Here is an 18,256-nt window from a genome sequence, read left to right as displayed (position 1 = left end):
CGAAATTAAAGAACAAACGTTTACCGTTGAAAAACAAGCCTGAATGCGTGAATTTGGCAATTTTTGAGCAGTTGCTTTCGAGCAAAATCGTCAGCTACACCTTTTTCCACTGGACCCTTCAATTGTCACAAAGTTAAATAACATTTTTAATAATTACAATTACTCCATGAAATCTAGTAACGGTGTAGTTGTTCGAATTGTTTTCTCGCCATTTTTCATTTTTTTCTTGTTCTTATTGATGGTTTAGCAAAATATTTTGTCGCGTTTCCTCTGTAACGTAAAAGAAGAATCGTAAGTGAAGGGATCACTTTCTTTTGTTTCCCCCATCGTGTCATACATAACGCATGTCAGCTTTCCAAACTGCGCTCTAGGATGCCAATGCATTAAATCTTCGAGGATTCCCGGCTTTTCCAATGTCTCCAGGGAAACCGGGGTTTAACAAGTGCCGTCATCTTGTGGCAAATTCTCGTAGATCTACCGACGAGCTGTCCAATCAGAAATAACCCGAGGGCACGAAAAATTGTCGCGTGATTTGGGCGCTAGTAGAACAATCATACTGATACTTCGGTCAATTCTCGGAGACGTGATTTCGTCAGAAGAAAGTCGTTGTCGCTCCGACAGCTGTTATCGGTATCTTCTTCTTGACTCGACTTCGAATCGAACTCAATCAAGTCTCGAAGGCGAGATTGCGACCGAAAGAGGTATATGTACTTGTTTTTCCTTCGACTGATATCAGGGTTGGCACTTGAGGAGTTTAGATCAGTTAGATGGTAACCCTGTGGAACAGAGACAAGTCTAAAGTTTACAAGCTATAGTTTCTACCAAAGTTGGATGAATGGTGAAAAAGTGCCCAAAATTTTCACATTTTTTTTCACACTCTTTTTTCACATTTCTCGACCATTTACCCAACTTTTACAGATTTTATATGAGTGCCACGCAGCTGACGAATATTATAGTTTCTATCTACTTTGAAACAGGCCGACGTCATCATTTCTAGTGAATCCGTCAATTGAGTTAAGGGTAAATATAACTGATGATCTTTGTGAAGAGAAAAAGTAAGCTCTACTTTTCTCAATGATTGAGTGCACAGAAAAAAAGCGATATTTCTCCGTTAGTGAGTCACTCTCCCAGAGGAGCCTGAGTAGATCGCAGGGTGTTACAGAGTATGTTACATAACAGACATTTTTTCGTGTACCTTGTCATTTGTGTCGCAACTTTGTTTCGAGACAAGTTGCTATACGACACGTTAAGAACGAGATGATTGAAAGTGCACAAATTAAATAGTTATGGTAATCGTTCCCTTTTTGTACCCTTCTTTCAGTCTGTTACGAAGGCTCACCGTTCTACTGGTGTCTTCCGGAGCTGAACGGGGTCTCAAGGGTCTTGTATTTGTTGAAGATTTCTGTGACGACAAGGTTATTCATTCCTCCGCTGATTTATTTGAATCGGGCGTAGGCAGGATTCCTGTTTCACGCAACTTGCTTCTCCTTTGAAGAGAAACAGTGAGAGTCAAACTAGAAAGATCTGAGGGGTTTATCAGGACGGGGTTCCAGTTCTGAAATTACAATCATGGTACACTTTGAGGTTCATAAAAAAAAAAGAACACACAAAACTGATACCACCATGCTGCGTTCGGGGTTTGGGATTTCAGTATAGGATGCCAGTCTATGGCAGTAGGTTTACCCATCACACACCTCCGTTCAATAAAAGGGGAATGTGGAGGAAACCGAAGCAATCAAAGCGAATTTTACAAGCTCACGAAGAATGCTTGCTTAGCCTCAGTGATTTAGAACTCTAGACCTGTCATGGTGGTCTGCACGAGTTATTAATTCAGACAATCAATTTTGTAGGCTAACCGCGGTCGGCAGTGCTTGTATGAAGTGCATGGAAAGCAATAATAGATTTGGGGTTTATAATTTTTACCTGTAAAAAGCAAAACCAATAATAAAAGCAGCGGTGAGGCACAGGGCAACAAGCACGTAGGGAATGATTATGTTGGAGTAATAGTCTTGAAGGGTGGTTGGTAGGCCTGTGAAAACGACAGTCATCGACGGGGAAGTCATGCTGACAGATGATTGTATCGGGGGTAGGGTGGTTTGGTCCCAGGCGACCTCTTTGACGTTTACAATATCAGCTTCAAGTTTCTTCTCCAGAGTTATTTTGTTCTCCAACACTGTTTTTTTTTAGTAAGACGGACGACAGGTGTCTTAGGAATCAGAAACGGGAAAGGGAGCAGTTAGAATTCTCCAAACTGTTCTCCGTATATTTCTTATGGTAGATAGATATATATATATATATATATATATATATATATAGATAGATACGTTTATTAAGACACTACATGGCAGTATAAACTGAATTGCGTAGAGAAAAAATTACAGACTATTTACAAATGTATATACTAAAAATCAATAATCAAAAAATATGGTAGTGGCGGTAGTAGTTGAGAGAATTTGTTCAAACATCAAGACGGAGTTTTATCTTCGATGATCACTTTTCTATATTATTTTCTTACATAGTTAAAAAAGGTTTGGTTTTTGAATTGGTTTGAAATATGGTATAAACCGGCTAAAATATTTTAGTTTAGTATAGATTTTTTTATTCACTGAAGGATCGAGAAAGAGGTTTGGTGTTGATCTGAAATGGTGTTAAAAATCCAAAAATATTTAGCGTGAAATGGAACTAGTGTTCAGTTATGGGTGCACACTTACCAGTTACCATATTTTCTCTTGGGTATTCCAGTGTCACAATGACATAACAGATGTTGCAAAAGGCCATTTCCGAGTTGGTTTGTACCTCATTATGAAAGCGAGGCTTAGTGCAAAGTTTTCATTATGAAAATTAGTTTTCGTTCATATGCCAAAAATCTAATTTTCATGTGAAAAGCTTTACACTTAGCTTTGCTCTCATAATGAGGTTCACAGCAACTCGGAAATGGCCTATTAATAAATCACTCACCTGAGCCGGGAAAGAGTGGTACAGTGGATGGAGGTTTCACTTTCACTCGAACCCAGACCTTCCCGTTTGAGCTGTTTGTGATCTTCATAATCAGCATAATGACAAGCGACGTGTTGAAAATCGTTCTTGAAGAAAAAAATGAGACCTTACAAAACTTGCTTTATGAAAACTATCATTGTCTAAATTGGAATTCTGAGGGAAAGAAACGAGAGGGGAGAGGAGGGCGAGGGATAGAAAGAACTGAAGTCGAAAAATGCGAGCCTGCAAAGTGATGGGAAGGAGCTTCACGGCTTCTTTTAATTCCAAGAAGAAGAAGAAGACGTATGATTTGGATTTGTTTTGTTACATTATATCACATTACATTAGTCACAGGGAACATATAAAATCCATTGTCAATCCCAGTGTTCCTAGCACCGGTGTTTTTTCATAACTGTTTTCTCTCCCCAGTCTTCGAGTGGTCAGCCAGTTAGTACAAGGTCATACAACGCGTAAACGGCATGAATTAAATGAACATTTTGACATTGAAGCAAAGGTGCTAACGGAAATCAACAATTAACGTCACATGCATACGATTCTTTTTCTTACCAGTTAATAGTCGTGTTTGGTGTAATCAGGCAGAACAGAGGACACTTGGCACAAAATTCATTGAATTTGTTGGCTAGCTCCTTTTGAACATGTTGCTCTTTTCCGTTTGTCCACTGTAAAAGAAAAAAAAATGACACCACACTTGTGCATTTGCTTCACAAACGTTTTTAGCTACCCGTGATTTATTCTTATATCAGTTTCATACTGCAATATTAATGTCGAGCGTAGAAGCACAAGCAACAAGCCTTTAGACACTTAGGAAGGAAACGCTAACAGTGTCAATCAGTGAAGATTCTTAGGGGCGAGTTCTTGGTCAATGGAACAGCTGGGATACTCTCTGCTTCTCTTCTCTGCGAGGCATAGGAATGGTCGTATCGCGGCCTTTGGGGTCTCTCCTTCCTAGCACCCCTCCCCTACAAAACACTATGGATATTAGATAATTGAAGGCATCATTTACATTGTGGTAAGGTTTGATATCTATGCCGCCTGTTTGGCGCACAGGAGTGGGACTGGGTAACAATGAGGATCCATCAACGGTTCTTGTCAAGGATGGAGTGAGAGGCGATAAAGTGGCATGCGTACATGATTGATGGCGCTGAAAGGGGGACGAGTACAACAGCCATGATGTTATTGGTAAAGTTGACGAGGAGAATAATGTTGATGATGAAGATAATGAGGACGAAGAAGGAGATGATGATAATGATGATGATGACAACGACGACGTCGACGACGACGATGATGATAATGTTTTTGGTGAATCTATTGACCGTAGCGTTTGGGTTTGGAAGCCGTATAGAAGAGTCGACGAATGTGGTGTGAAGTAAAGTAAACTGTGGGGCTTTGTTTCAGAAAATGTCCTTAAAACCGAGCTAATAGATGAAGATGTCATAAAGTAATGCGCGGTAGACTGACTTGTAGGGAAATCAATGGTTGACGGATTTGTTGACGATATCGCAACGTCTACATGTGGTGTGGAAACTGGTGTAACTGTCGTTGCCAATACCACAATAGTACTTTCGTGGGTATGGATTGTCGGTTGATGACAAGGTGAATAAGAACAAGCTGAAAAGTAAATGAAAATCTTATTTAACCTTTTGGTCGGTTTGTTAGAGAGTGTTGAAAATTATTTCAACCTTCACGGCTGTTACATAGAATTTCAGTCTCTATTAAACATTGACCTTTGCACTGAAATTGAAGAGCTACTTAAACAACAAAACCCACAGTTCTTCGCTACCGAGGCCTTTTTTGTCTGCCTTATTGATCCCTGTACGCGTTTGAGTGCGTTCAGCGAAGCATTTTTTGCGAAAGGAAAATTTGCTTTAGGACGTGCGCGAGCAATCAGATGAAAATTATAAGGAGCAGTAAGCAGCAAAGTTTCTTTGTTTGCGGAGGCTGTTACGTCAATGAATTCACGTCCATCAGCCAAAAAGTGAAAAACTTGCGTTTTTGTATGTGTAGCTTCAATGGACGTCTTTTTTGAACAAACATGCGCACATGCAGTGTGATTCAAAACAAACAGATAAATAAACAATGACGCCGGTAACCTTGGCTTAGCAAAGAGCACAATATGCTAACTGTATCGTGACGTTAACAAGTGCTACACACCTTCCGTGCAATTATCCCCTGTCCACCCGTCTTAACACAACTTTTCTCCGCTGGAAGAATCGCAGTTATAATGTCACAAGGAGTCATTCCTGGGAGTACAAAGCTTACGTCTCTTTAAACAATTTGTGATGGGATCGTACCACCCTTCATTACATATTTTACGTCCAGCAGTGTAGTTACACTGCTAGTGACCAAAACTATCGTTGCGTGACACACAATACGTACGGCAGTCCGGCACCAGATAGTGAGGACCACAGTATAGCGTGACACTTATGGTCATGCATGATCGTTTGCCACAGAGCTTTTCTGTACCGTCAATCGACGATTTTGCATAAGAATAAACAGATTGTAACTGATTTAGCGTTAAAGTATACTTGTCGACGAAATCGTGGAGGGCTCCTATAATATGACAGCCGTCATCATCCCCCACCTCCACCACAACAGTGCTTCCCTGGAAAATAGGAACGGATTAAGTTATACATATGTTAGAGCTAGCGGTTATCATTTGAATGCCGACAATTCGTGCTTACTTTAGGTTTATCTTTATCCCAAAGAACTCGAACTCGCTTTCTCTATCCGCTTACAAGTAAAATCAAAACTAATGGCAGACTCACTCTCACGCGTTTTCCAGCTGATCCTGGCACCTGTTATATGACATGCATTTATTTCGTATTTAGATTCATTGGCTTATTGTGTAGTTGGTGTTTGTTGTAATTGGCCAGGGTCAACTTTGATTGAATTTTTTTCACGACACTCAGTTGCCACCAAAACCCCCACAAGGCAAATGAAAAATTCAAGCCCTTTTAAAAATCACCAAAGCAAGAACTACTTAGTGTCATCACTGCGTTAGGGCTCTTTTGAGAGCAGTTTCTAAGATCAATCTAAGATCAATCATCCTTTTATATAGTAACCAGCCATGGCATCCCAAAACTCTTCAATTATTAAAATAATACAATGAACTAATCACAGGTCGAAAACCCATTGCCAAATGTAGGTTTAGTCTTGCCGATTGTTTTAGTTGGTAATGCTTTACTCGGCCGTTGAAACATGGAAGAAGACATGTTTGCTCTGAATGTATCAAGATTGAACCAGTCAGTCCAATCAAAGTTGTAGAGCTACGTAAACTAGATTTATTATTATTATTATTATTATTATTATTATTATCATTATTATTATTATTATTATTATTATTATTATTATTATTATTATTGTTATTATCATTATTATCTTATACCTACCTGCCAGTAAGAGAAGTTGTAAGTCAGTGGATTTAACAAATTAGTCCCCAGGCTGGCGCCAACTTCAGGAAACCGGAAGTCATCATCGCCAAGCACTTTGGTCTTTCTGTAACCCAGGTGACACGGTTTCAAGGAACCCAGTGACGTCACACAGAATTTAAAATAATTCTCACACGGACTTACGCCACACCACGAAGGTGTATCACAACATTCACCATTGAACAGTTTACTCTCTGGGTTTTTGTAGCTAACCAGTTTTAGCGATAACATCCCCCAGCCTTTGCAGCGGTCCTGAAATTGAATGTCACAAATTGAAAAACAGTTTAAGAGAACGTCACACTTACATGACATCACAATTTCTCGGACAGTTTAGTTATGAACACCAAATGAAGATGCTTGATCATTAATAGTGTGTATTCCGATTACTCGGAATAAACACTTCAAAAAGATTAATTAGCATCATGCCTTTCCAGACTTTCCAATGTTCCAAGAGCTCAAATCATGTCAGGTTTAGGGGAGCACTTTGTCCTTTCTCCAATTTTTCCCTCATTATATTATAGTTTCTTTTAAGGTTTATTTACACGTACCGATTAATTGGGCCAATTTGGCTCCATTTGACAAAGAAAATGAGTGAGCTCATGAAAATATAATCGGTCCGATTTATAAACAAGATGAAAAACCTGGCGCAACAGATTTTTTGAATTGGGCGGATAAATAGTTACTGGTAAGTTAGCCTTTAGCACCTTTTAGTTTCCCAAATCGGAACGTGACAAGCCTTATTTTGGGAATGATGTATTATTCAGTAAGAGACACAGGCATACTTGAAAAAAAAGAGTATGCCTGTGTCACTTGACATCATTCTCATTTATTCACCAGGCTTAAAATACTCCATCACATTTATTCCATCGCGCATAGGCCACACATGACATTCCAATCCTTGCAGTATGCAGGATGTTTATCCCATGAACCTAGTTTAATGGCCTTAGCTCCCACGAGTCTCCTGTAGCTCAGCCGTAGAGCGTCCGAACTAGTAATCGGAGGGTCTTAGGTTCGACTCCTGATAGGAGCACTCGGATTTTTTTTTTGCAAGTATGCCTGTGTCACTTACTGAATAATACATCATTCTCATTTATTCACCAGGCTTAAACTGATATTCCATCACATTTATTCCAAGCCTTATATTGTTGACCAAGTTCCCGGTCAGTACTACCCCTTCCATTACAACGGTTAGCCGTGAATGTCAAACACTGGCTAGGAACGAGAAATCCAAACTTTCAGTGGGTTGGACTCGTGGAAACTAAAATGGTACCCACCATGCAGAGAGGGCATTGTTACAGAAATCAGAAGAAAATTGAAATATCAGTGGGAAAAAGTGGTCATGGAAATGACTAGTACATAGACTGGGATAATTTCACGCAATATCACGACAAATTCACTCCTGTTCACTTTTAATTTCTTGCAATTATGTTGTTTATCTACACAGTAATGACGTTATCTATACGATACCATGTGGTAACGCTACATCATTATATGAAGGGCAGTGAGATGAATTTTTCAGTCCGTTCTCGTTCTAAGCAAATGGTAAAGCAACAGTATTGTAGAATTGATGAATAGTAAAGAACAGGTGTAAAACAATGATGTCGTTTCTAAATTAGATGATGAAGTTTCATGGTGTGTTTGCTTTAAAACATGTTTAATAATTTAAATACCTCAATTGATCGTCTCTAGATCCAGTGCTACATCGCCCATATAGCTCTCATAAAGGTTTTAATCGAGACTCAAACATTACGCAAAGAAGACAGCTAGTTTTATGGACAAAAATCTATACTACGTAATTTCTGCTTTCATTTACTGTCACACTCGGGGCTGTACCCTGGAAGCCAGCTTGTAAAACTAAGCCTGCTGATAGATGTTGTGCTCAGCCTATTTAACGCAAAAAACAAACGATATGAAGATTTGCAGTAATTATAACTGTAAAATTAAAAACCTGACATTGAAATGATCCCAAGTCAGCAATAGGTTTTGCAATTTTCTCAGTGATTGTGAGCTCATGGCATTCGGAAATGAAAATGTTAGTTTTTGAGTTCAACCTGACATATATCTTTGGAACAATACGATTTTTCAAACTCACCGAGATAAGTAGAATAAGAACAGGTATGTATGCTATGAACATCTTGATCCGTGATTACAGAGGCTCTGGATACAAGGCGTCAATATTTCTTTCAGTTTTCACATTCAGTAAGCAAACAAGAGTCATCCTAGGAATTTTGAGTTGCTAAACAGCAAACACGAGTCGATAAAAATCATCCTGCTGGTGAAATGTTGAAGGATTGTTCTTTTGTGTAATAACTTGTTTGCATGTAAAACATGCATGCGTTTTGATTGACATCAATCTGAGCAAAATCCGGGTGAAGTTACAATGCAATGTTTTCATTTTACGCGAACTCACAAACAAGGAAAAAAATGGACTATTTTTGTTCCGAGTGCTTTTGACATCTAACTTACGATCATGTTTTCTCATTCTTTCCTCCAAATGATGAAGTAACAAGGAGTTAATTCCCTTCATTATTGCCTCAATAAATTTGTTGTATTTAGGGCTCAATTTGGATTGAACACATAAATACAGATATCAAATGAATTTGACTCGTGATCTGCGTCATGCCATTTCAGACTTTTCTTTCTGTCACTTAACACAAAATAGTCTTAGAACTTTTAAACATGGAATAAAACTTTACGATAAAAACCTCACGCAAGATGTCGTGCTCCCTTCAGCCCAAAAAATTTGAAGAAAAATTGTTTTAAAAGAGATTGAAAACAAAAACACCACAGAATAAATAAAAAATAAATCAACTCGAATCCTCTGTATATCAGCTCAGCGGTTGCCATCCAAGGACTAAAAGGTTAAAATCACTTCGCATAGCACAACAAAACACCGTTTATTTATGTTGAAGTACCAGGGCTAAAATGAAGTAAAGCTTCAAAACAATGTAGTTAACTAATTAAGTAAACGGACAGCAGTCGCAGAATTGCAGAAAACATAAATTGATTACTTTTGACTTTTACCTCGTTTGAAAATAGTTAGGTTTACGATTTGTAATTGTTCCGTCTGATTAGCTAAATGCAAGAAATTGAAGGGCAGTCGCCAGCCACAATACACTTGTCTAATCACAAACAAACTGCGTACAACATAGACAACGAAATGAGCCAATCACAACGTGAAGAAGAAGAAACAGGAACCTCATGCAAAGCGAGGCGGGGAAAAGAGGCCACTCGCCAAGTAAAGTCGCTGGATTTCTCCTGAATGGTTGAAAATAAAACGCCAAAATGTTTGCCTTGCTAGTGGCTAGAGCGCGTTGCCTTTTGTGAAGCCACTATATTTAAAGCTTTAACAACCAGAATCAAAGCAAACGCGCGATTAATTCGAGGTTTTCGAGGATCAGTCGAGAAAGAATCACTGTTCTGTATGACATGATTAGCTCTAGTACAAAAAATATTGCCCCGTGCGTTTAAAAGCAATATTTAATTGAACCGTTACGTGGCCGGATGAATCTTACAAATTCACGAAATCGTAATAAGTTACCTTTAACAGTCAGAATTGCTCTAAATGCCTGATGTTTGTATTTGTGATGAGTACATGTATGATTCCCAAGGGCATCGTGGATAAATATCAGGATATATTACCTCTATTCTGTCCATTGAACCCCAAAGGAGGGGGCTTATTAACTAGTACTTATGGTTTCCCAAAAAGGGACAAAAAACGGGAGCTTTTAGAGTAAAAGTAGAAGCAGATCAAAGGCGCAATGTTATCAAACATGATCAAAACCTGAAAAAAGGGTTTATTAGAGAGGGGGGTTTACTATAACAGGAAAGACAATAAGGTCTGAGTTAAAGATTATGGATTTCTAAACCCCCCTTCCAGAAGGTTTTGAATTGTTAACTGAGAATCACTTGTTAAGTATCAGGCGGAGTCTTATTTCAGCAGATATCGTATGCGATTATTTGTTTCTGTATTCTGACCATGCGTGGGCAAGCTAAACAAACATTATAGTGAATCACGTGGTTTAGTCCGCTGTCCACCTGAACAGCTGAACATAACACTTCAGTTCTGGAACTGAGAAAGCAAATATTTGTAGCTCCAACGTATAACTTTAATTGCTAACAAAACGCAATTTTCTCTTTACTTAGTCCCACATCAATAATGCTTGGTTTGAATTTTATTGCTATATGTCAATTTCTATGTATGAGTGATGTTTCTGTCTTTTTCGCTAAGACATAAATAACCAAACGTAGCTCTGAGCTGTAAGTTGATAGATAGAACGGCCAAGCGTCTAGCCATGTCTTTCTCATGAAGTAATGTTCATTTAATTCTCTAAATAGATTTTTGAGGTGAGAATTTAAGAAATTTTGGAAAAATGTTTTTGGCAGATTCTAAGCGACTCGGATTAAAGTGGTCAGGTAGCAGAATGCTATTGTAAAATTCACTATACTTCAAAAACGATATCATAGCCTTGGATTGAATATATTTTTACCGTTATCCAATTGTTAATACAGATTGAACCTGAGTATAATTAACAATTATAATCATCTCATGCCAACAAGCGCGAGTGGGATAATTTTTTTTATTAAAAACAATCAAGAAATATTGCTAGATCTTGCTGATTTCGCTTGGCAAGAACAACCAGAAGACAATTTAATGGTCGCTATTTCTCGGGCATGGTATAATGGCTCATATACCATGGCCGCTAAACCAATCAAATCCCTGAAATTGCATTATACGACGATCCAGATTTTAATAAGTAGGAATATGACACTTTCTTTGCCTTGCTTTGATATGTTTGAACACCTTTCATCTCACCTGCTGTAACTACAAACAATCTCTTAGAATCGACTCCACCCCGGACTTTAAAAACGATAGGTCATGAAGTTAAGCGTACGCGTTAGAGAAGCTTGACCAATACGCGGTGTAAATTATTTGATCATTTTCTCGATATGTGTTCTAATGTTACCCTTCTGTTTTTGGGGATGCTGTGCATCTTTGGTGAGACGAGATTCTGATTTTAAATTAGCACTTAATTGTGACACATTTTTGGTCAGTAAGGGTATGTTTGTACGTAAATTTAAAAAGAAAACGAAACGGTAAATTGGTCAGTCGGTGTGGAAATCGGTTTCTAACACTGAGAGAGAAAGGAGAAACAACTTTCTTCATTGATTTGTTTTCATCTTGAATGCATGAGACGAGGGTTATTTTTCAATTTCATTGTCATAATGTCGGAGTCATTTTTATGAAAGAAATTGGTTTCTGATGATCATGACGCATGCACATCTCTTTCTTTTTCAGGAGGATTGGACAAAGTTCATGGTAAGATAAAGTACACGTATTTTTGGAGGATGCCTTTTGAATCAGTTTTCCTTTTAGGAATAGAGCATTGCACATCATTTGCTTTAGTCATTTACTCGCTGGTGCAGCCAGTTTCTTTGTGTCCCGGAGTCACTTAACAGCAACCGTAAATCGCTAGATTTAACAGTGAATGACTTAGTCCAGAAGTGCTCCTTCTGCCTAGACGAAAGCGTTTTTCGCCAGCTTCCCTAACAGTTTTCTGGCATAAACTATAATTCATGTATACGTAAAAAGTACAATTCCGAAATCTGGAGCTAGGCAAATACATACAACAAAAATGATAATAAATAAATGAATAGTTTGTCTCACGATGTAGTCACTTAAGAAATAAAGATTATTCTGTTCTCAACTGATATAAAGAAGGGCATTTGTAGTGGCATGACTATGATATGAAACCTTTTTTTTTTGGAACCCTTTTTTTTGTTCAGGATCTTTCGACGAAGATGGCTTAGCTGCACATAATAAGTACCGCAGGATACACAATGCCCCGCGTATGAGTTTGGATTCTGGTATGAGCCGGCAGGCAGCAGCTTATGCCAAGCGCCTGGCACGCAGAGGAAATCTTCAGCACTCGAGGCCCAGTCAGAGACCAGGTCAGGGGGAGAATCTCGCTATGTTGTGCGGTCGTGACTTTTCGGCCCAGCAGGCTGTAGAGATGTGGTGAGTACTATAGCCTTGCATGCACTGGATAGAAAAAACCAGGAACCCATGACATGGGCTCTTAAAAAAGTCAATTGGAAAAAGGATTTAAAGTTTACTGACAGTGTACAGCCAGACAGCTAATTGGGTAACAATTTCCAAGCTTGTGATATTCAAAGTACTTGGAGTTTGCTTAAATGAAAGTTAAGACTATCTGATGGATTAAAAAAAGAACAAAAGACATATACACAGAGATTTTAGCCATCCTTAGCCATCGTCCGCTTGTTTGATTGATTGGAAGGAATTCTAACCTCATTGATTGATCCTGTCTTCGATCTACGTGCGGTAGATGATGAGTATTAAATTAAATCGCATTTGTTCGTGTTTACGTTTATTTGTTTGTTTATTGTCTTGTTTCCACTTTAAGTTAACAAAAACAATTATAATATCTGGTATTTTTTTCGCCTTTACTATTATTTTAGTCTGAAATGTCAGCCGTCTCCTACCCCTAACCCACAGGGGCTCGCCCCCTGTGGGTTAGGTGGAGGAGACGGCTGACATTTCAGACTACTATTATTTGCATTTTTTTTTCTGCCTGTTTCTACTACTTCAATGTGACGGGATGAAAACTCATCTTCATATGAGACTGTTGTATACCACACATTTGAAACAGAATGAGAAAAGAGGGTAAATTCAGAATAGGTGTGCTAAGATATCTCCTTTTGTCAATCTAACAGGATTAGAACACAGGGTAAATTCATAAGAGAGGTGCGAAGATATCTCCTTTTGTTCATCTTTCCCTCAGGTATGAAGAAGTTTGCAAGTTCAATTTCAACAATCCCGGATGGGGATCCGGCACAGGACACTTTACCCAGGTGGTGTGGAAGAAGAGTGTAAAACTGGGGATGGGAAAAGCTACCTCCAGAGGGTGTACCTACGTAGTGGGCCGGTATCGTCCGGCAGGAAACATGATGAACGACTTCAGGAATAATGTCGCTAAGGGAAGTTTCAATAAGAGCTCGTATTGTAATGGCGTCCAGGAGGCGTAGGTGGTTGGAGGCCAGTAGGGAAATAACTGGGGCCGACACCAACACTAGGTCACCAATGTGAACCAAGGTTAATCTGTTGCTTGTAATGAGAAACAAATAAAGCGGACTGTTAAGAGTTTGTTTCTGTAGTTTGTTAGAGACTCGGACTAGCATCGCTTACCAGTTTATCGGCCAGACATATGCCAATCACTTGCGAAGCTCGTAAGCATTTCGTCCTTCCATAAAGTGCGCGAAAACTTTCCCCCGACAGTGGGTAGATAATAGTAAATTGCAGTTGCAGCCAGATAGACAACGTCTTCACGAACCAAGCACGTGGCTGTGCACTCGACATCCAACCAATGGTGCCTAAGGGATGAATCTACCAGGGGTATCTTACTATACTCCCTCTGGACGAGACAATATATCAACGGAGGGTTTATTCCTCGACATTTTGTTAGCCTCTCCTCTTTGTGGGGAAGAGGGTAATGCACTCCCCTAAAAACAGCTTCCTGGGAGGCTTCTTGATCTTCATCTTGAGCTACTTGATTGGGTCTTGTCTAAAGGTTCAGTGATGACCAAATTCGTACCGTTCGGGCAGAGATAGACAAATTATGTGGAAAAGCGATGACGAAAGGCAAAGCAAGTGCGATAGGTTCGTCATCATATCTTTATCTACCCTCCAATTTAAGAGTAGCTTATGCAGCTAATATCTCCAAGCATCTACCCACCCAATCATGAGAGTATACACAAGAAGACCAGACCACAACACCGGGAACTACGTTCCCTAATCTTTGCGAACAGTGTGTGGGTTCTTTAACGTCCCACAGAGTTCTTTATAAACGAGGGTTGTGAGACGGGGCCTATGGTTTATCGTCCTTCTCCGAGAAAACTAGAAAGTCTAACCATTTGCAGATGTTAGAACAAAAGCAGCACTTTCTCCTCAGTTATTTGAAAGACCCCGAGTGGTGGTGCGGCCGGGGTTTGAACCCGCGACCTCCCGCACGGTTAGTAATCAGTTTATCACCCCGAATCCACAGTCAAAGGCCCTGAGATCCAACTGGTTGTCACAGATGCAGTAAATAATTTTTGGCGCCTTTTTGACTTTACTGTGAGAGTCATGTAATCAATAGGCCGCTCATTCCAACTTTCCCCCTCTTCTTTTAATTGTTACCTTTTCTTTGTGAGAGTATAATTCCTTAAATGTGGGCACAGAGGAGATATTCCATGGCAGAATTTTAAAATTTGGACGCCATTTTGAACGCGTAGAAAAAAATTTCAATTTCTCCACGCGCGATCCTGGCCGTTTACACGCGTGCTCGCACGCGCGTATGGCGCCATTTTTTCTAAAAATAGATTTTTTGGTACAACAGAAGGGGACAAGCCCACAAGTCAAAATGGCATCTCGTTACGGTCTCTATCCCTGATTATGGCTCCTGGTAAATGACACTTCATAGAAAATCAACCTCTGCGAAGAGAGATCTACAAAGACCCTTCTCTACTTTCGTACAGAAAAGGGAGATCTTTGAGAGACGTACTCGTAAGAGCAAATTAGCTTTGAAGGTCATGTTCTTCCTATCTCGACCAGTAGGAGCCGTGTTTGGCCTGTCTTTATTATTTTACCAAACAAGCTCATTCATCTTTCCCGCCATTTTGAATCTTGTTGAGTAAAAACAACAGCCGCTGACCATGACTCACTTTAGCTTTAATTAAGTGCGACTTCAGTTAGGTTCGACGTCTGAATCAACTGCCGAACCTAATTATTTGGGTCGACCTTAATAGGTATTAGATTCGGCTCATGTAAAGTTCGACGTATGAACCGGGATCTCATGTAAAGTTCGACGTATGAACCGGGCTTAAGGATATGAATGTTTTTACTGGGATGATACTTATTTAGATTTGTCGATTTTCACTGTATTGTAAAACACATGTTTTATAATAATGCGTCAACATTTGTTGTCGAAAGGTAGTATTGCATCAGTGACATGTAGCTGGCCCAGCTTGAACGCTACCCTTTCACAGTGGGTAAAATCAAGATCTACTTTAATTCTTTGAAAAATTGTACTTAGCTAACGTTAATGAAACTGTGTGAGCACTGCCCTCAGCTTTCAGCGGTATCTTTAATTGATAAACAGCAAAACGAAGCGATTTTGCTGTTGTCTCTGTGTGCAGGCTGGGTCCGTGATCGGCAAAATTAGTGAGCTGGTTGGTTGCGGTTTCCTTTTACGCGGTTTTCTTTGTAGTTTTCATTTTACGCGAACTCAGAAACAAGGAAAAAAATTGAATATTTTTGTTCCGAGTGCTTTTGACAACTAACCTACGATCATGTTTTCTCATTCTTTCCACCAAATGATGAAGTAATAAGGAGTTAATTCCCTTCATTATTGCCTCAATAAATTTGTTGTATTTAGGGCTCAATTTGGATTGAATATACCCATAAATACACATATCAAATGAATTTAACTCGCGATCTGCGTCATGCCATTTCAAACTTTCTGTCACTTAACACAAAATAGTCTTGGAACTTTTAAACATGGAATAAAACTTTACAATAAAAACCTCACGCAAGATGACGTGCTCCCTTTGGCTCAAAAAGTTTGAAGAAAAATTGTTTTAAAAGAGATTGAAAACAAAAACACCACAGAATAAATAAAAAATAAATCAACTCGAATCCTCTGTATATCAGCTCAGCGGTTGCCTTCCAAGGACTAAAAGGTTAAAAGGACTTTGCATAGCGCAACAAAACACAGTTTATTTATGTTGTAGTACCTGGACTAAATTGAAGTAAAGCTTCAAAACAATGTATAGGACGAAATAACAAAAACTTCAAAAGAGTGTGAATTAAGTAAACGGACAGCAGTCGCAGAATTGCAAAAAACATAAATTGATTACTTTTGACTTTTACCTCGTTTGAAAATAGTTAGGTTGACGATTTGTAATTGTTCCGTCTGATTAGCTAAATGCAAGAAATCGAAGGGCAGTCAAAAGCCACAATACACCTGCGCACAACATAGACACCGAAATGAGCCAATCACAACGTGAAGAAGGAGAAACAGGAACTCGATCCATGCAAAGCGAAGCGGGAAAAAGAGGCCACTCGCCAGGTCAGGTCAAGTGGCTAGAGCGCGTTGCCTTTTGTGAAGCCACTATATTAAAAGCTTTAACAACCAGAATCAAAGCAAACGCGCGATTGATCCGAGGGTTGGGAAGTAAAAGAATCACTGTTTTGTATAACATGATTAGCTCTAGTACAAGAAAATATTGCCCCGTCCGTTTAAAAGGAATATTTAATTGAACCATTAAGTGGCCGGATGAATCTTACCAATTCACGCCGAACTCGTAATAAGTTATTTGAAATAAATGTGATATTGTGTCTTATAGGGGGCCAACGGTCGATATGTCGGTCGAATGACGGTCGACTGACGGTCGATATCTCGGTCGAGCCTCGGTCGCAACTCGGTCGATAATTGGGGATGACTCGGTCGATGTTGTACCGCTATGGCGGTCGTCGTATCGACCGAGGTGGCTGTCGGCCGATATAGATAGCAACACACCGACACTTCACCGACACATCACCAATACTTTATCGGTATTTCACCGCTTCCCGGCCGATATATCGGTCAATATTCTATCGATGTGTTTTTTCGACACTTCGTCCTTATCTCGATCGACATTCCTGTGCATAGCGCACCGCTATATCGGTCGTCATATCAATAACGACCGATAGTCGGTCGATAGTCTGTCGTTATCTCATTTTATTCTTCCACTATTGAATCATTTTACCATATTAGGTCAAGAGAACGCGCAAAAATTTGCCAGCGTATTACACTGTAGTGTCCCGCTTTAACCGGTTTAGAACAAAGCAAAATCCTCGTTCCTTTTTCGTGTCGACCGAGTATCGGCCGATGCATCGACCGATACTTAACCGATACTTGACCGACGGTTCACCGATGTATTGCCGACACACTGCCGATGCTATCGCGACCGACTGTCGGTCGATCTCCCGACCGAAGGTGATCCAATGATCGGTCGATACGTCGCCTATATAGCGGCCGATGCTCGACCGACACTCGCTCGCTACTCGACCGACAATCGACCGATGCTCGGTGGATACATCGACCGAGATATCGACCGTGAGTCGACCGTGAGTCGACCGACAATCCGACCGTTACCATCGATCGAAGCCCCCTATAAGACACAAGATCCGGTATATTTCCAGCCTGGTAAATGAATGAGAGTGATGTATTATTCCAGAAAGTGACACAGGCATACTCGAAAAAAAGAAATCCGAGTACTCCTATCAGGAGTCGAACCTAAGACCTTCCGATTACTAGTTCGGATGCTCTACCACTGAGCTACAGGAGACTCGTGGGAGCTAAGGCCATTAAACTAGGTTCATGGGACAAATATCCTGCATACTGCTAGGATTTAAATGTCGAACGTGTGGTAAATGAAATAAATGTGATGGTATATTTCCAGCCTGGTAAATGAATAAGAATGATGTATTATTCCAGAAAGTGACACAGGCATACTCGGAACTGTCAGAGTTGTTCTAAATACCTGATGTTTGTATTTATGATGAGTACACTATGATTCCCAAGGGCAATCGATCGCATCGTGGATAAATATCAGGATATGTTACATCTATTCTGTCCATTAAACTCCAAGTGAGGGGACTTCTTAACTAGTACTTAAGGTTTCCCAAAAAGGGACAAAAAAGGGGAGCTTTTTAGAGTAATAGCAGAAGCAGACCGAAAGCGCAATTTTGTGAAACATGATCAAAACCTAAACCGGAAGGGTTTATTAGA

General features: G+C 39.7%; 1 protein-coding gene and 1 pseudogene across 2 annotated transcripts; one reads left to right on the top strand and one right to left on the bottom strand.

The window, feature by feature from the left end:
- Nucleotides 1-31: 31 nt before the first annotated feature.
- LOC146480284 (uncharacterized) lies at nucleotides 32-8,784 on the bottom strand (annotated as a pseudogene). Its single transcript, XR_014864673.1, has 9 exons — nucleotides 8,518-8,784; nucleotides 6,387-6,677; nucleotides 5,149-5,599; nucleotides 4,001-4,605; nucleotides 3,544-3,656; nucleotides 2,959-3,116; nucleotides 1,924-2,206; nucleotides 1,340-1,487; nucleotides 32-776 (listed from the first exon to the last, which is right to left on the bottom strand). The product of XR_014864673.1 is annotated as an uncharacterized LOC146480284 (transcript).
- A 2,506-nt stretch (nucleotides 8,785-11,290) lies between these two features.
- Nucleotides 11,291-13,590, top strand: LOC146480283 (Golgi-associated plant pathogenesis-related protein 1-like). The gene is made up of 4 exons (XM_085109450.1): nucleotides 11,291-11,424; nucleotides 11,725-11,745; nucleotides 12,213-12,444; nucleotides 13,229-13,590. Exons 1-4 carry the CDS (start codon nucleotides 11,376-11,378, stop codon nucleotides 13,470-13,472), a joined length of 546 nt encoding a protein of 181 aa, XP_084965576.1. The 5' UTR covers nucleotides 11,291-11,375; the 3' UTR covers nucleotides 13,473-13,590.
- Nucleotides 13,591-18,256: the final 4,666 nt, after the last annotated feature.

The sequence above is a fragment of the Pavona decussata genome, unplaced genomic scaffold, assembly GCF_977016875.1.
Source record: "Pavona decussata unplaced genomic scaffold, jaPavDecu1.1 SCAFFOLD_53, whole genome shotgun sequence".
Taxonomy (NCBI): Eukaryota; Metazoa; Cnidaria; class Anthozoa; order Scleractinia; family Agariciidae; genus Pavona; species Pavona decussata.
The sequence above is the reverse complement of the archived record's forward strand: the minus strand, read 5'-3'. Positions and strand labels throughout refer to the sequence as shown.